Consider the following 19,954-nt stretch of genomic DNA (forward strand, 5'->3'; position numbering starts at 1 on the left):
AGAGGGGGGACCCTAGGGCGGGCGACCTAAATTTCGGGTAAACATCTGGGACTGGGGAGGAGAGCAGGGCAGCGGCTGACGCTAGGGGCGGCCGTGTCTTACAGGTGGTTGGGCATCGCCTCCTTTGGGGTTCCGGAGAAGCTGGGCTGCGCCAACTTGCCGCTGAACAGCCGCCAGAAGGAGCTGTGCAAGAGGAAACCGTACCTGCTGCCGAGCATCTGCGAGGGCGCCCGGCTGGGCATTCAGGAGTGCAGGAGCCAGTTCAGACACGAGAGATGGAACTGCCTGGTGGCCGCCGCCGCCCCGCCGGACGCCAGCCCTCTCTTTGGCTACGGGCTGAGCAGCGGTGAGTCCCGGGACGCTCTCAGCTGGCGCGGGACGGAGGGCAGGTCCTCCAATTCTTGTAAATAGAGAGTGCTTGCGTGGTCCCGTCGCTCCCTAAATCCCCAGAGAGGTCCTTTAGTGCAATGAAATTAGGGGCGACGGAAGCCAGACCCGGGGTGCAGGTGCGGTCCTGGAGGGGGTGACACCCCAGGTCCCGAGCGGGGCGCGTGGAGCTGTAGCTCTTCCTCCTTCCCGCGGCGCCCGGCCGGAGTTGGGGAAAAGCTGACACTCCACCCCGCCGACCCCTCGGACCCCGTAGCGCCCCCCTACGTGGGTGACCAGCTGGAGAAACATGATGTCGGCTGCAGGGAATGCCGCTGCCGCATCTGCTTTGACTTAAGCAGCTCCGCTGCGCACCGCGCACTGGCTAATTGCAGCGAAGCCCCAAGTTGGTTGGCTCCTCACAGCACCGGGAAGACGGAATAATGGCGATTTTAAAGGGACTGTCCCGGACAGCCCCACGTGAGGCTAACTCGAGCACTACTTTAGTTCTCCCCTCTACTCCTTTCCTTCTACCTTCTCCCTCCTGTGCGCACAGCCGCGGCGCGGGAAGCTGCAGTAAAACAAAGTTCCACTTCCACCGGCCTAGCAGTGACTTGGTAAGGATAAAGGTACAGAGGTATCAGCAGATTCAAAGAATTTCAGGCCCTGGGCGCTGAAAGATCCTTAGTTGTTTTTCACATTCATTTCGGTTCCCCCTCCACCTTTGACCCCTCCCCGCCGGGTCCCTGCACTCGCCGCCGCCAAAGCACCGCTTTTGCCCCGCTGCGCTTTGGCCGGCACACCCTTCCGAAAGAGCCCTGACTCCCTGCAGAAAAAAAAGAAAAGAAGAAGAAGAGGATGTGTTCTTCACAGTTGCTGAAATGTAGAGGCATCTGCTGTTGAAAGGGTTTATTGGACAACGATGTGATAACGTTTCTACTCCAATCTAAACATCTCCAAAGCGGGGGAAAAAAAGTCGCCTGCTGAGTCCCTTCTAGACCATTTTATTACTGTTTTAATGGGACTTTAATTTGCAAAGATTTTAGCTCAAAACCTATTGCAGGTGTGTTATATCCATATTCAATATTCAATTGTTTTCCGTAACAATTCTTTTTTTTGTTTGCTGATGACATTTCAATTATCTTTAGCTGCCTTTAATACTGTAAGAGGATATAATACTGTACATAAGAATATTTCTATAGTATTTACCTTTCATATTAATATTGTTTTTCAGGATATCCTTTAAAAATCAGTCTTTGATGTGAAAGGAAACTGCAACATTTATCTCCTAATTGCTTTGGTCTTTGCTTAATTTTAGTTTGCATTCTGACGTGTATTTTTTATACAACAAAAGTCATACCAAATTTTTCACCTTGTGTTTTCTGATAACACATTTTAAATTTAACGAGAAGGGTAAGCGGGACTCCTTTGGGCATTGTATCACTATTTACGTATCCATACGAGGGATTTTAAATTCAACGTGTATTTATAGAATTTTTGTTGTCTGTTAAGTGCTGAGCTGGATGCTGACATACATTTCAAATGTTAAAAATAAACAGATGATATTAAGGTATGAGGACAATTTATGATATACAATATAGGAAAATCATAGTGAAAATTAATGTTGCTTTTTTAAAAGCTGAGAACAATATGAAATTGTCCTTGCTTAAATATGTACTCATTAAAGCATCCATTGAAAAGTTGCTTCCCTGATAAGAAGGTAAGTAGAAGGCTTTGTTATGAACATAAACAGAGAACGAACGGTATGACATTCATTTAGCAACTTATGTTTTATTCTAGGCACCAAGGAAACAGCATTTATTTATGCTGTGATGGCTGCAGGCCTGGTGCATTCTGTGACCAGGTCATGCAGTGCAGGCAACATGACTGAGTGTTCCTGTGACACCACCTTGCAGAACGGCGGCTCAGCAAGTGAAGGCTGGCACTGGGGGGGCTGCTCTGATGATGTCCAGTATGGCATGTGGTTCAGCAGAAAGTTCCTAGATTTCCCCATCAGAAACACCACGGGAAAAGAAAGCAAAGTACTATTAGCAATGAACCTACATAACAATGAAGCTGGAAGGCAGGTATGTATTAGAAAATGGAATAGAAATCCAGTGCCTTTAGGTAAATAACACTAGGATTACACTTCTGGATCAATCTGACCAAATGGTTTAAAAACCAAACGCATGCAGTCTAAGAATATATATGTATGTGTGTGTGTGTATAGATAGATAGATAGATAGATAGATAGATATGTAAAATTATATGTGTGTTTATTGTATATGTATAACAGCAAGTATATATATAAATATATATCTATATCTATATATATATATATACATATTATTTCATGAGCCTGTACTGACCATATTGATTTAGTTTAAGTTTACATCTGATGTGAGTTGAATCTGGTTATAGAATATATTTGTGATTGTATATTTCGTATACCTAAAACACCAATTATAAAATAACAGAAGTACAAGTGCCTGTTGGGTCATTTTATTCCACCCTCTTAGATGGTTAGTTGCAGAGCCAGAATAAGACTTACAGTATCTGCCTTTCTAACAGGACTGAATCAAATTTCATTTTTTCAAATTTGAATTTCCATTATATTTTTAAATCTATATTTTAGTAGGCAATGGCATCTAAAGAAGTTATCAGTTCTGTCCTTACTTTCTCTAGCAAAACATTCTTGAATACATTAGAGAATACACAACTCAATATTTTTTGTAAAACAAAATTTATTTAAGGGAATTAGTTATGTTATTATAAAGCAATGTAGATTCACTGTAAAAACTGATAAATACAGATAAATGTAAAGCAACTATAGATATATTAAATATTTTGATATTTAAAAATATAGATATATTAAAGATCTAGGGAGAGGGAAATTTGAAGACTCACATCTAATTAACCTCTTTATGAATTTTTTAATGCTAAATTATCTTAAAATGGAGGAAATTTGTAGCTTAATTTAACTTTTATGTATTTACCTTAATGAATATTGACACAATAAGCTTTGAGTTCTACAACATAGTTGAATTACTTGGTAATTCATAGTGACTTTCCAAAAACAGTCAAAACCTCTCTTAGGAATATAGATTTTCTATTTTGTAATAATCTTTTCAGGATGGGAATATCACCACATATCCTATATTATTGTAAATATTCAATAACCTGTAAAGGTCCCAAAGTAGTCATTGCAATCTGCCACATTCTCCTGCAATAAATTAAAATGAGTTGCGGTATCTCTTAGGAATATTTAAAGTATATGCTGCATTTGTTTTACATTTTTGGAAAGTGAATAAATGGAACTTGCTTGGAATAGTTGCAAGTTTCAGCCAGTTTTCTTTACTTAACCACTTTGGTTTAAAATACAAAAACCGAAAACTCAATAAATATATCACCATAACACTTCAAATTCAAACTTGACTATTCAGTTCTATTTGAATATTGATTCAAAACGGAAGATTAGAAAATAGGAAAGTCAGTAAATAGCTATGTAAGCTTTTCATTTTTTTGTTTGAAATTTTAAGTTAATTTATCTCACTAAAGTAACTCCTGCTAACACCATAGTTATGCACAGGTCTCTTCTTGATAAAGTTTTACATTAAAAAAAAATTAAATGAATGAGTTTTTGCTTCAATTTAAATAATATCCAATAAAGGAATTTTTATTATTTCTAACATATTAATATAAAAGAGGTTAAAGGTAATTAACATTTGTTCTTTAAAAGTCTAAACTAGAGAAAAACATCAAGTCAAATTAATACATTTTAAAAACAAGAAAACAATTGAATGAATATTTAGTATCACCTTAGACCTTAAATCTTCTTTAGTCATTCTTTAAATAATTTGGTAGAGACTAAAAAAACTTTAATCAGAAAAAAAAACTTCAAACTCATGTTATAATTCATTCTTTTGAATAAAGTTATCTCCAGACTTATGAAAAGTCCTAAAGTATTCTAAAATGTATTTTTATTAGCAATATTAGACAGCTATTTAGTTTTATTCCGTCTTATGTGGCTTTTTTTCAAATTAGGTAGCAATATTTGCCTCTGTAACTATTAACTTTGATCTATTTATATTCTGATTTTTTTTAAAGAAACATACAACCATTCAGCATCAATTTTAATCCACTGTTTGTCGGCAATAAAACAATCTCCTCACTTTACTGAGGTTTTCCCTATTATTCTAATTATGCCAAAAAAATTCAGCCTTTAGGTATATACACATTTTGTGTAAATTTCAGTTTTCTCTACTGAATTTTTTTTTTCCACATTGGTCTAGATGGAAGCTTAAAATATTACAAAATATTACCTGGATATTTTGAGGGTACTACACTGATGTTTTCGTTGGTCTTTTCTCATGAACTACTACAATTCAAAACATTTTAATATTTTTCTTTCCATTGGTGGTTAAAAAACAAAACAAAACAAACCCAACACCACCACCAGCACCGGAACAACAACAAAAATCAACCAGGTTTCCAAGATATTACCTAACATGGAAGAACAAAATACTACATTTTCAATATTGACAATTAAGAGTTTAATCTAATAGGTATATCCTTCTGAGTAAGGTTCAAGGTCTGCATTCAGTTGAGTTGATTTTCCTCATCTCAAAATCCCAAACTCAAAACGTAGGAAAGCGTTCAGAGAAATGTGGGTACTGGCGCTTAGTAGTGCTGTGAGCAGAATAGATGATTTTCTAATCTCTGACCTTAAATATTCTAATTCCCACTTGGTTTCTGACACCATTCCTAAAGTTATGACTCCAAGAATAATGTTGCCAAATGGTGATTGTCTAACAGATGTCTTCCAGGGGCAGAACTTCTGAGAATAATGTGACTTGGAATATTTGTGGGTATTTCTTTTGGTGTGCTTAAAATATTTCCATTCTTCCCATGTCCACCTCATAAACTTTTACGTTTCCCTACCCCATAATTTGTTTTATGATGAGTAACTCAAAAAAGTGGCATGGGCCCCACCCCTAAATTTCATTAACCTGTTTCAAGAATATTTACAAGCACTTGAACAACACACAAGTGTTTTGCTTTTCAGCAGGTTCATATATATTTTTGGACTGAAAGGGACAAAATGGGTCAGAGAAATAGGAATACTACAATTAGCCATCCAATTTATGTCACCGTTTTCATAAAAACTTAAACAGATCATCTGATAGTTGACAAATGAAATGTCACAAAATGTTCCATAACAGTTGTTTTTTTTTTTTAGTCATTTCTGTAAAGTTTGGATAAAGCAACCTACCGAAAAACAATCACCTCCGGCTGTGTTACCTCTGAGTCAAAACTAACTCCTTAGACCACTTCTCAAACAGTTTCTGGTTTTACATTAAGTGTTAATGAAACATCTTTCCTATTTCACTTCATCAGAAATTTATCAAACCAAAATTTAACATAGGAAACCCAGTAGATTAAATGCTATGCTCCTAATTGCTCTCCCATAGTTTAAAAATATTCCACCTAAATGTGCACATCTGTTTGCAATAATTAACAAAACATTCCTCTCTTAATATCATTATAAACCTTAACAACTCAGTGAAGTAGAGAAAGGAATTTTCTCATAACCACACACAACTCATTCGCTTGCTATTCTCTTACTTTTCCTGTTAGAAAATCACTATGCTATCACTGCAGCTCAGAATGGCTATTTGACATCAATTAAGAATCCTAGCTGAAAAGCTCCAGAATATATATTTTTTGGAGTGTTCATGCAATTTTCTTAAATATATTTGTACTTTCCACTTTCATTTTTCTCTGTTCTACCAAAATTATCCTGCTGCATATAAAGACTTTATATCATATATTACCATCTATCCTTATGGAAGACAAGTGTCTCAACCAGGCTATTTATTTTTCTGTCAAATTAGAATAATAAGCAAGTACATGTTCATGAACTACTTACTATATGCAAGGCATTTCTTCCTATAAAACTAAATCAAGTAAAATAATTTATGAAAATGTGCTCTGAGTGTTAAATTCTGTGTGTGTGTGTGTGTGTGTACATGTTATCTGCCCTTGAACTCTGCATTTCATCACATTCTCCTAGTGGTGGTTGCACTGCTTTATTTTATCCCTATTTGTCCAAGTTTCTTCCTTGGAGTCTTAGAAGGGTATAATCATTTAAATTGCATGTCAAGTTCTTTGTCTTTCTATCCTAGAATATCAATATGAATAGTATTCACATATATAATAAAAATACTATTTCTTTTCTTATACTTATCGTTAAAGACAAAAAGGTAATGGAATTGAAAGATAATAGAGTTAAATTCCTTAAAAATATCTCTAGAAAGTTTAGTTAACTCCACGTATTTAAAAGTTTCTAGTTTTCTATGGCAGGAAAATCTCCCCAAAATTCGGATACAGATTCAGCAGGTGGTACCCCTGGATTCAAAATCAGTCTTCCCTCTTATCCTTCACACCTGTGCAGTAGTGTGTCACTCTTGTGTCCTAGCACTGCTGTAGGCTGAGGAATTGGAGGAAAACCCAGCCAGATCAGGGCCTCCCAATATCATTGACTTCCTAGCAGTGACTCTCTTGTTGAAGAAAGTGGTCTTTATTACCTCTTCTTTATTCAGATTACCAACAGAGGATGAGTTAAAACTGTTCGAGCTAGACTAACCATTCAATGAGTATTTGGTGAGCGTTTATTCTGTCCTCCATGCTTTGCAAATTGGCAACACCATAGGTGATGTCTGAACTGGTTAATAAAAGAAAAGTCAGCTCCTCAGTCAAGAATCTGAGCGAGAGGCAGCTCTAAATCACTAAGTGATGACTGTAACGAGTGTTGATCAGGTTTAAACACATAAACTTACTTTCTTAGATTTTTGGCTTTCTTTGGACAATTTGTTTTTTTGTTACCTGGCATTAATTGAGCTCTCTTTTTCTCATATCCTTTGGGCACTTAAAATCTGAACAAAAGTAGGCAGATCGCATTAATTTGAACATTTATTTGCCTGGAGACTTTTTAAAAATTGAAGGCTTTGTGAATATCAAATGCCATAAATTTAACCAAATAAGCTTGTGTGCCAAATTGTTTTCAATTGAAAGGTAAATTTTACCTGAGATAATAAGAAATAGACATATCTACTGGCTTCTTAGTTTCATGAGTTCAAAACAAGCATATGTGTCATATCCTATAAAATACAGTGTTTAAATGTTGTTCGGTTTATTATTTTAAACACTAATATAAAGTATTGAATATTACACAAATCAATACCATATGCTCTCATTCAAGGCTGCAAATATAACAAATTGTTTGAAATACTCTGTCTCATTAGATAGTTCAGAAACTTTAGTTAATTTGTTAGGAAATGTAACATTCCACAAACATGTCAATGTCAACTGTAGTACAAAATAACAAAGTAGAAACCCCTGTCATTTTATAGTTTTGATAAGAACTTTAAGTGGAATTTAAGCGGTGGGGTTTTTCCTTTCTTTGGCGAGATTACACACATAATTTCCAAGTTATCGAATGGCTAGATCCGTTTTTTATTTTACCCAGCCTGTTGACAGAATGTCAACTCTCCAGTTAGTCCTGACGATTTATTAATCTGCTCTGCCATCCTCTGGGGATTGCAGGAAGTTATGCTGACTGGCCGGTATGTAAGAAATTAGAACTGTAAACTTTTATTTTAGAAATCTCTGTATTGTTTTTGCACGGTTAGCCCCATCTGAAATTTTATCTCAACTCTTACCGTACCTTCTTCTTCAGGGACAGGGGGAATTTATTTTGACCTTAATGTGTGTCAGGCAATGGATTCTAACCCATGTATGTAATCTCATTGAATTCCTCCATCGGAACAGAATAACTCGGCACTTAGAATTGAAAAATCGTATAAATATTATACCTTTTCTATGTTAGGAGGGTGCCACTGATCCTTCAAGAATAGGACGTATGTTTTGAATTAATTTTCCAGAAGAGGGGAAGAATTGGCTGGGAGCCACCGCACTCTCCAGCCCCTTCTTTCGACCAACTTAAGTTGATTAGTCAGGATTTCTCATGTGGTCTGTGACCAGGGGATTGCATATCCCCCCAAACCCCTGTGAATATAACTGACTTTTGCAGTGATCAAACCTGAGAACTGTCAGTTCAGTAGCTCTCATCCTTAAATGCTCTTGGAATCATCTGAGCAGCTTTGTAGAAGTCATTGCCTGGACCCCACCTTGACAAATTAAATAAGAATCTCAGGGGTTATTTGTAAAGTTCCACAGGTGTTTCTGTGGGCATACAAGTCACCTGAGGATCTTATTAAAATGCAGATTTTGATTCCGCAGGTTTGGTGAGGGGCCTGAGGGTCTGTATCTCTCACAAGTGCTGCTGGTGCTATTGGCCCATGAACCACACTCTGAGTAGCAAAGTGCTAAAATGAACGGTATCAGGAACATAGAGGCAGTAATGAACATCCTCTCGCACCCAAAATTAAATGAGAGACTAGAAATAAAAGTAGCTTCCCTTTGTTATCTCAGCTAATCTCTGTTGACATTATTAGCCTGGTCTGCAGCTTTAAATTAGACTCAGAAAGGTTTGTTCTGTAGGGTGAAGAGAAGGACAAAACGTTTGAATTCTAAGCAACCTAAAAGATCCTTTACGTGCAAAATCATCCTTATTTTTAAAAATTATTATTATTTTATTTCTATTATTTAATTGAAGTATTTTTAAAACTATTATTATTTTATTTAATTTTAATTGAAGTATATAACCATCGTTTTTACACAGGAGTAAACAGATCCAGAAAGTTAAGTGATTAGGCTGGTAGTGCTTCTGTTGTTGAGTAAAACACTTCATGAACAATGTTTCACTCAATTCCTGTTGGTTTCAGGCTGTCGCCAAGTTGATGTCATTAGAGTGCCGGTGTCACGGAGTTTCCGGCTCCTGTGCTGTGAAAACATGCTGGAAAACCATGTCTTCTTTCGAAAAGATTGGCCGTCTGTTGAAGGATAAATATGAAAACAGTGTCCAAATCTCAGACAAAATAAAGAGGAAAATGCACAGGAGAGAGAAAGATCAGAGGAAAATACCAATCCACAAGGATGATCTGCTCTACGTTAATAAGTCTCCTAATTACTGTGTAGAGGATAAGAAACTCGGGATCCCAGGGACCCAAGGCAGAGAGTGCAACCGCACGTCAGAGGGCGCAGACGGCTGCAACCTCCTCTGCTGCGGCAGGGGCTACAACACCCACGTGGTCAGGCACGTGGAGCGATGCGAGTGCAAGTTTATCTGGTGCTGCTATGTCCGCTGCAGGAGGTGTGAAAGCATGACTGATGTCCACACTTGCAAGTAACCACTCCAGCCAGCCTTGGGCAAGAGTCCCCAGTGACAGACGTACAACGGGAGTGGCTCCCACTGTGCTGGGCTGGGGAGCCTGACGCCTGCCTCCTCAGAATTCGCAGATCCTCGAGGATCTCTCAGAAGTCCCTTTACCTGATCGATGTCAACGTCACACACTAGGCATGTAGATTTCTTGGGATTCTAAAACTGAAAAAGTTTGAGTTCATATGTTGGTGGTTTAGGGAACAGATGTTGAGGGGCAAGGAAGATAAACTGTCTCGTAAGCAAGAAAGAACAGGAAAGAGCCTTCATGCCGAGAGACCTGGTCCATACTCAGGATAAGATCCTTGACTATGGAACTCGGTTATGGAACTCAATAGTGGTGGGTGAATATTAGTCATTTTTAAAAGACATCTATTAGAGCAGCAAGGAGCAGTAAACATGAATCTCATTCTCTGAGTATTTTTTATGAAGAAATCATACTAAGTGTTGGTGCATAGAAACAGAAGATGTTGGGACAGGTTAACAGAAGTGGTGGGTGCCTACTTAACACTTTCATTCATTCAGAAAGAATCTTCATAAGTGATATAACACCCCTAAAACATGTTTGTTAGTGATATTTCGTGACAAAACAAAAGAAGCAAGATGTAAGAAGCAAAATGTAAAAAGCAAAATGTATGATTTGGAGTTTAAGTGACTTTTAACCAGGAGAATTGATCTACAAGAGTATCAGTAAGGTATATAGCAACCTTTATCTTTGGCTTCACACATTCATTATAGACCAGCTTCCACTGTTAAAAACTCAGCTCTGAAATACTGTAGGAAGGGATCCTGAAAGCATGTGGGAAAATCAGAGGTAGAAATATAAAGGGCTCTCGTACATTGTAAGGAAAAGCACCCTTTAAATGTGTAAAGACAGTATTTTGTACAGTATTTTGTTAAATTTTTTAATATTTTGTAAATAATGTTCTTAAGTTATATGATATATATTGAAACAAGATATTTTTTGCCAAAGCCCAAGAGCTAAGGCAATAAAATTATCTCAGAAATAATATTAGCTTCTGTTTCCTTTCATACTATTAACGTTGACATTTTTTCATACATTGAAAAAGAAGTTCGTTGAGCAGTTATATGGATATGCATTTCCTGCCAAAATGGCAGCTTTATATGTTGTAAATTAAAATATGCGGCAATATATTGACAATTGTGCTATTTCAGCAGTCAGATTAGTTGAATTCTGTTCTCAATTAGTTATGTTTAACTTGTAAGGCTATTATAATAAATTATACAGTAAAAGTCTTAACTGGAAAAAAGAATCTAAATCAGAATAATGATCAATTTGTGGATTTGATATATTGGATATTTAATATGTTGTGTGAAATGCTGCATTTCCATGTGAGTTTGGAGTGGTCTTTCTTGTTTTAGTATTCATGCGTGTAGAGTCATGATATTTTACAAGGTTCCTGGTGAAAATTACAGGGCTGTATTTAAGGTGGTAGTTTAATGTAAAATGCTATGTTTTTTATGAATTGTTAAATATTTCAGTATCATATAGAAAAAATAGATTGTCTAAGTTCAGAATGGACAAAGAAAGAATATTCTTTTTCTCAAAATAAGCTAAAGAAATGTTTCCCTGCCCACCCTGGTCTCATTCTATTTCCTTTCAATTTTATTTAAAAGGCAAAGCAATAATTTGTGAAAAAGAGCAAACCATGGAAAATGACTCTGATCTAATATTAAAATCAAGGCTAAACATTTAACTGTGACCCTTAAAGTTTAACAAAATTACTATTTACTGAATGAGAGACTCCAAAATGACAAATGAACAAATACAGTGCTTATTTAAGAGCGGTTTACCATTCTTCAGCATCCACTGATGAGAATAACCTGAAAAATAGACATTTATTATTATGCCTTTTTTTTTGCAAAGTATATCTATTTTATCTGCGTTGAAAATAAGCACTCTTTCTTAAAACATGAAGACTGCAGTTTCCATTAATAACCATTTTTTTCTATCAACTAGAAAACTTTTCGTAATTAACTTACCAACCGATTGTGAGAACCAGGGAGACTTTAATTCACAAATACATGACTACTATTCAGCCACTGCTGAAAAACAGTGGTGCCAACTCAGCACCACCCCCTAACCCCCGCCTGCCTGAGCAAGAACTCCCAGCTCCCAAGCTGCGTCTTTGGTTTCTTCTTTTCCGTCTCCCTGGCGTCACCATGGAAGCCACCCATGAATGTCTCACCTGTGTTACTGGTTGACAGCCTAGCTTTGGCCCATTTCCTTCCCAGTCCCCATCGTAGTATAGGTAGCAGCATGGTGCTCCTGGAAATACACGTTCTGGGGCCCAAACGCTTCTATCCAGTTTAGCCTATTGTGCCTTCATGGCTTAGGGCTCCTTATGGTGCAGGTAACAAAAAAAGCAACCCAGACTGACAAACATTAAAGGAAATGTACTGACTCGGTGGGTGAAAAGTCTAGAGTTGTGACCGATTCAGGTGAAGTTTGATCCAAAAGCTCACACCATGTTCCCAGGACTCAGGTCTCTCCATCTCCAGCCTAAAGAAGCTGGCTTCTGTGACGTTGTCTTCGACTGTAGGCTCCACAGGGTTCTGTGCCAACCCCCCCAATACCCAAGTCTCAGCAGCTCTGGGCTCTCGGCTTTTCTCATCAACACAGCTGCCACACTTCCTTCCAGATCTAACATTCTCCTACTACTCATTCTAAGGAAAGGGAGAGGTTCTTGTTTTTTTTTTTTTTTTTGGTTGCTCACACAAGAGAGAGGGCAAACTTATTTCTCAGAATGCCCAGCAAAAGTCATCATTGGCTCTGATTGGTTAATGTGCCTATCCCTGAGCCAATCACAATGGCCATTGGGGTTTGGGGTTGGATGATATACACTGATCATTTTAAAGCAATCAAGACCCATGCTGGGAAATGGCAGTGGGGTTCATGCCAACTAAACCCACATAGTTTGAGAATAGGAAAGGGATGAGTCCACAGAGAAAAACCAGGAGGTTATGTTACCATAAAGGGTCCTCTATGCTGGACAGTCCCCAGCTCTAGTGATGTGTTTAGGAAACAGCTTTCTGGTATCACATGGATCTGGCTCACTGCCAGACAATCGCGGTGGGTAAAAAGTGCCTTGATTTGTTCAAATGCCCTTTATGATGATAAGAGGGGAGGGGAGTTACACTCTAGTGTATTAATTTTCAATTTAGGAGTTCAACATTTTGTACACTTGGAACTGCTTAATAGAGGCAATGGTTAGAGGCAATGATGATTATCTTGAAATGTGATCAAGAAAAACGTATCAAACAGCATTATCTGTTATCTCTGGATAAGGAAGTTGGTTAATTAAAGCATTTCCCTGATAATAATACTTTACACAACACAAAAACACTTTGATTTGTTTGAATACAAATAATGGCATTATTTCCTTATTCATGATCTGGATGATAGTTGGTTTAGTTGTTGGTGGTTTTTTGTTTGTTTTTTAAGAAACTATGATAGTTATATTAAGAATACGATGGAATTGAACTATGTAAGTTAGATGTTATGACCCTATTGTGCAGCTTTGTAACCACATGATATTCACAGTAAATATTTTAGAAACACTTTAATTTTCTGAAGTACTGTCAGTACTGATGTGTTTGGTTTTACTTAAGATGTGGAACCAGAAGAGCTTTTCATGAAAATATTTATTTATAGGCAATTCGGTGAGCTGCTGGTATTTTTTTGCATCACCTTCCAAAGGCCATCAAATACTGAGGAATTAAACCCACCATTTGGAGCCAGTTAGTTACCAGAACACTATAATCCACTTAGCTGACTTGAAGGAAGAAAAATTCAAATCATATCTCCAGGAACCATGTATACTCGGCAAGACAAGACTTTCTTAAGGAAAATTGGCTAAGATCCTTGATTGTCTTTTAAATTTCAGTTTCAGTATAGACCAGATGTGACAAGTCATAACACTTCTTAGAGTAGGATAATGAGGTAAACTGAGAAGGACAAATGTGTGGCCCAGCATGAAAGGGAACACAGTGGTACACCAAGGACTCAACACCTTTGAAAAAGAAAATAATGTTAGTAAACACTTAGATAGCACTTACTATGTACCAGGCACTGTTCTAAGTAAATCGTATATATTAAGACATTCGATCCTCACGATAACCTCATAAAGTAGGTGCCATTATTGAGGTCCTTACTGTATAGAAACAGACACAGTAATGGTGAGGTAAGTAGCTGGCCCAGGTCACACAGAACAGACTAGCTTCAGAGACTGTGCCCTTAACCATCATATCGTTATTGCGCCTCTCACAGAAAGAAAATAGCACAGAGTTTACAGTATACCATTTAAAGGGGTTGGGGATTTGTAAACATAATGACAGTTACAGGGTGTTCCTCCCTGGTTTGATTATATAAACTTGGTTGAGAAGCTGGAGAGAAGTGATGGGAGAATTGAGGTCTTAGAATTCACCATGAAATGTAATTAAAATACACTGCCTCTTGATTTCTAAACTCTAAGTGATTTAAACTGCCTTCTATTTTAGATCCCAATGTGGTTGACAGTTGGATTATGCTTCAAGAGCCTAACAATCATTCCAAAAGGAAATGACTAGGGGTGAAGATCAAACTAATTTAGTGCGACATTAAATAAATACTTACATCCTTTTGATTGTTGTGCTTACAGCCAATTGTTACATAAGGTGTTATTTTTAAAAGATGGATGAAATTTACCATTGGTAATAGTTTACATCCACATCCAAAGAAAAACCAGTAGAGATGGTTTGCATGATTAAAATCTCTTGAAACAAAATCATGCTAGAAAGAGCAGCCTCTCCCACTTGTTGTAAAGGGAGAGTAATAATAAACGTGGACCAAGTCAACACAAAGTTTCACATGACTTTTAAATTTGCAGAAAAAAATGAAAGCATCTGATTTGTGTGCGAGAATTGGAAGAGCAGGGAGAACGGGGATATAGGGCTGCCTGTTTCCCTCTGTTAAACTGCCATTCTGAACCGTAGGGGTGATTCACCTCCAAAGAGGCCAAGAAGCCTTCTCTTCTGCATGTCAGTAACAGCCGTCTGTGAACATGGCCCATATCCGCCCAGCTGTGTTTAGCCAAGAAAAAGGAAGGGTGACCCGTTATAGGTCCTAATTACTCTTTGATAAAAGAGGAATATCACTAAATTGAACTGCATATTTAAACACACCTGAACTCTTCGTAACCAAGGAAAAGTGTAAATAAACAAAATGTAAGTCAATAATTACCTATTTATTTCTAGTCCATAATCTATACTTTTAAAAAATGTTTAAAAAATTTTGTCAGTTGTATTGTTTTTATATTTTCCCCAGCTTTATTGAGATAAAATTGACATACAACACTGTGTACGTTTAAAGTCTTACCCATTTTAATTGCTTGATCTCAAACTCCCTGGCAAACAACTCATTTTTGCTCCACACGAGGCTCTATGCAAGCAAGGCAAGAAATAGCATATGGTAAGATAGCAACATGGGAAAACTGAAAAAGTAAATGTGATAAATCCTCTTTAACATGCCTGATATTTAATGGGTCCAGGCTTAACACTTTTACAAGCTGAAAGATAAATTTCTGAGAAAAAAATTCTCCCCTCTGCTAGCTTAAACACTTTTCTTCCCCCAAATGCCCAATTTATCACTTCTGGAGAAACTACACACTCTAAAATTTGTTGACTAAATATATTAACTACAATGTCAGAATTTCAATTGCCACAGTGCCTGTAACTGTGCCCATCCCACAATCCCAGTGCTATAGAACTGCAGGGAAACTTCTCCAGGGTATTTTCATAATGGGATTTGTTTTTCTTCATAATGGGATTTTAACAGTTCCACAAGAATTGGCTCTCAACCCCGTTCCCAGGCCAAAAGTTTCAGATGTCTATAGGAGTTGAAGTGTCACCTCATTTACTGATCTTAAATCTCAGGTCCTCTCCCTGAGGGAGAACAGAAAGTCATCCGGGAAAAGTGCACTCCCCTTTGGTCAAGGGCACACGGGCTCATTCCTCACACGTCAGGAAACCCTCACCATCCGCTCTTCTTCTTCCACCCAGGGCCTCCCCGTGAGAATCACAGCCCTCAGCGGCCACTGCCCTCCCCACGACTGAACATATTTCTACTCCTCAGCACCGTTTGCTCTCACTTCTCCTCTGCTCAGAGCTTGGACCTGCAAGACATTTTCTTTGAAATTCATTTCTATTCTTGTCAAACGAGGCACACAGTACTTCTCTAATCAGGTTCTCTCCACACGGGGCTGCAGAGGAAGCCAATTTCCAGGTCAGCCATCTCATTCCACTGGTGATGCAGAAGGCTAAGTAAGACCCGGCAAAGAATTCCTCGCCCCAGTACTGAGCTTGTTCATCCGATCAGGTGACATCCAAGCAGTAGCAACAGCACCTGCGTGGTAGGTAGACAAGCAGGACTGCATTTGAACACATAATGCATTGCTGAAAATGTGTCTGAAAGTCCAATGAATAAATTTCAAATAACAGACTTATAAGGAAAGTGTTGATCCCAGAAACCAAAAAAGAGGTTTCAAAGTTCTCATTCAAAATTCTTCTTTTGCCCAGGCACCCCTGCTGATAGGTAGGAACCTTCACAGGCCCTTTGAGCAAGAAGCAAATGCTGGGGTGCAAGGGGGTCAGCCAAGTCTCAGCATCTTCTCTGACCTGATGGCCGCCCCACCCCGCCGTGCGAGTTGGGTGGAGAGTTTGGAGGTTTTCGTGTGCTCTCTGGGGCTGGGGCTTCAGCAGAGTGTCCTATGAGACTCAGCTGCTGCCACAGGAAGGAATTGGAAAACACTTCCTGCCTCTGGCTGAAGTCTCATAACTTCACATACTTGTGGGGGGCCAGCAAGTGAAACTATATCAATGTGATCATTTGAAATGCTAGCTGCATGGAGATACACAAAAGCTTGAATTCTGCACATGAAAGGGAGTTCAGTGTCAGAGTGGAAGGGTTGGTAGTATATAGTCAGGAGCTTGGAGGTTAAGGAGAACCTCGGGTGAATAGCTGTAGCCTCTCTCATGATCTTACTACCCTAGTCATTTAATGGTTCCCTTCTGGCTTGGTGTCTTGGTCTGTTCGGTCTGCTATAACAAAACATCACAGACTGGGTGGCTTATAAAGAGCAAATTTATTTCTTACAGTTCTGGAGACTGGGAAGTCCAAGATCAAGGTGTCAATAGATTCGGTGTCTGGAAACAGCCTGCTTCCTGGTTCACAGATGACCGTCTTCTCACTGTGTCCTCACATGGCAGAGAAGCCCAGCCAGGGAGCTCTCTGGGGTCTGTTTTATAAGGGCAATAATCCCGTTCGTGAGGGCTCCACCCTCATGACGTAATCACCTCCAAAAGGCCCCACCTCCAAATACCATCACATTGGGGATTAGGTTTCAACGTGTGAATTTTGAGGGGACACAAATATTCAGACCGTAACACTTGGTATGATGGGGCTGGAAAGCTAAAGAGGCTGACTTAACTTTCCTCTGTGGCTAAAACATTACTAGAATGCAAAAGACATAGCGATAATAGAAATGTTAACAGCTGCATTTAAGGAGTAGTTCGTGTCAGGCATTTTGGTGAACAGCACAAATACATAGTTCTATCCCAATTTTACAGGAGAGGATACTGACTTTCTCAAGGTCCTCAGGTAGCTGATGGTGGAACCGAGACACGTACTCAGGCAGGTCTGTGTACTCTTAGCCAGTAGGCTACCCTGTCGAATTGCAGAATTCTCTCCTCTCTAAGAGTTTAGGCCCTGCTCCTCGCTGGTTATCAAGTGAAACAGTATGGGATGAGGATATGGAACATTAGAAGCTTGCAGGTTCATAAATCAGTTTTCCCTAATAAAAGGGAGTATCTTTTGCCAACTGAGTTTCAACTTGTTCTTTCAATAGTCAATACACTCCAGTGGTAGGCATGATTTCTGCAGAGCTGAACAGGGAGCTTAGCGATGGCAGCCCGCTGTACCTGTGAACCAGCTGTACTGGGAAGACTGTCTTCGCTGTGTTACGTTTGCTTATAAACTACCCATGGAACAAACCCAAGAGAAACCTCTCTTCTGTCTCTACCCAAAGGGCTGGCAGTCCCTCTTCCTTTCTGAGCACTCCTAGAAGAGACATCTTAGTGTTGAAAGTGTTTCCTTCATACAGCTGTCCTCCAGTACTCTCTGCCCCTCACTGGACTGGTGGAAGGTTCTGGGGCAGGACACCTCTTAGATTCCAGACGGGCTTTCACCAGGCTGGCTGCACCATCCCTTGCTGCTCCCTGATACTCCCGGGCCAGGCCTGCCCGCTTTTCGCTCCATCTAACTCTTGATTTCACTGGAACCTCAAGAAAGGAGACGGGGACGGGGAGAGGAGCAATAGTAGAGGCTGAGGCCAGGTTAAACTGAGGGAGCTTTGAGGGAAACAGAGATTAACTAGCCATTGGCACGTGCCAATCAAAAACCAAGTCTACAACAGAAAAATCATCCTGGGAAGAGACAGCAAAAGAACGCTTCTGAGGAATGCTTTAGAAAAATAAGATCTGGTACTTCATTCTACAACTCCTAATTTACATGCACTTATTGCTGTCGAAGGCCCAGTTGAAGAGGTTAAGTGGCAAATCTTCTTCCTGATCAACACAAGCAATTTTTCCCTTTCACATTCATTTTTTAAACGATTGTAAATGCATTTCCACTTTCAACTGCTCTACTAACTGAACACAGCACATTTCTCATTCTTTCATTTAAGAATGGGGAGTGTCAATGAAACTGAATTAAACTATCATCTTTTGGGGGGGGTCAACCTATGTATAATTTGTATAAACTAAATATAAAGTGCATTTCAGGCTAAAGGCATTGAGCTTCTTCTGGCAAAAAATGATAAAATATCAGCTAATTCATTTCAAAACAAATACAATATAGAAAGAACAATGATAAACTTTAATCAAATTAAAGTCAGGAATATAAAGATTCTGGCTCAATTTTTCTTTAATTTCCCCATATCACTTATTTTCCTACTGTCTTTGCTGAATTTTAACAGGCATATTATAATATACTTGTTCTGGGACAGCCTCAATGATTACAAATAAAAAATACACATCCATAAGTCCTTAAACACCATTTAAAAAACCAAAGTGTCAATGCCAAATTTTTGATTTTAATGAAAATTCTGAACATTAAATGAGCATTGCTGCATTTACAATGCTGATTTTTAAAAGCTACCTGAAAATAAAATACAGTAAAATTATTGCTTCCAAAGTTATGTTGACATAATGTATACAAGGCAGAATCGAAACAATAGCAAACTGCATGAAAGCAGTTACATAACCAATCTTTATCCCTTCTTTTGGCATTTTATACACCTCTACAAAGCTATCATGTTATAGTCCTTATCTTGAAAGGGATGTCCTGCCATCTAGATACTTAAATTCTATCCATGTTAAGATATATCCTGAGGATATTAGTGTGTTTACCCATAGGAATGACTTTAATTTTGCATGTTAAGCGGTACAATACACACTTGACAAACCTCAGTGTGAAGTTCTATAGGCATATTACTTTGCCAGATAATACAAAAAAATTCACAATGCAAAACCAAGAGTATTTATTCTCATTATTTTTAAAAAAAGCAACACTTATTTCACAATCCCTGGAACTGTAAAATAGCCATTCTTTTAATTTACAGAATTGAGGGAAGTATTTTAAATGTCAAAACATACATGCTGAATGTGATTTAGCGTATCAGCACCAAAAATCTGAAAAGTTTACAAAAATTGTTTAGATGTGTAAGGTGCATTTATTCATGAATTACATTCAGTTTGAGGGAAGAAACAGTACCCCCAAACTCACTGATGTTTAAGAAATAGCTGAATAACTTCCACCTTGGTTTACAGCAAAACAAAAAATACTGCTTTTAGTTTTTCTTATATAAGTCATCTAAAATTTAGATCCAAAATTGAAGTGCTGCCTTTTACTGGGAATAGCAGTTTGATCATTACATTTTTTATGTTCCAGTTTAAGATACTTCACACACAATAGATATTTAATGCCCTAAAAATATTTAAAAAACTTGAGTCATTTTGTGAACATCTGAAGTTAACAAAAGGTAGATCTCTTATATTTTTACGTAGAATTGGGTATAAAGTCATTGTGTGTCAAATAAAATTATTTTTTTAAACGGTATCAGTCCCAATCAGTAATCAGGACCTTTCTAAATATGTCGTTACCTTTTCAGGCAAAAATTACTCTTACGAAGT

At 38.3% G+C, this 19,954-nt stretch overlaps 1 protein-coding gene across 1 annotated transcript in view; it reads left to right on the forward strand.

Annotated features, from left to right (window-relative positions):
- WNT16 (Wnt family member 16) overlaps nucleotides 1-18,683 on the forward strand; it is a 19,208-nt gene extending 525 nt beyond the window's left edge. Inside the window, exons 2-4 of the mRNA XM_082400142.1 lie at nucleotides 105-346; nucleotides 2,167-2,453; nucleotides 9,213-18,683. Coding sequence (XP_082256268.1) covers nucleotides 105-346; nucleotides 2,167-2,453; nucleotides 9,213-9,677 — 994 coding nt within the window. The 3' untranslated portion in view covers nucleotides 9,678-18,683. The remainder of the gene's footprint in view (nucleotides 1-104; nucleotides 347-2,166; nucleotides 2,454-9,212) is intronic.
- The last annotated feature ends 1,271 nt before the right edge of the window (nucleotides 18,684-19,954 follow it).

The sequence above is a fragment of the Balaenoptera borealis genome (genome assembly GCF_965194805.1).
Source record: "Balaenoptera borealis genome assembly, chromosome: 7".
Classification (NCBI taxonomy): Eukaryota; Metazoa; Chordata; class Mammalia; order Artiodactyla; family Balaenopteridae; genus Balaenoptera; species Balaenoptera borealis.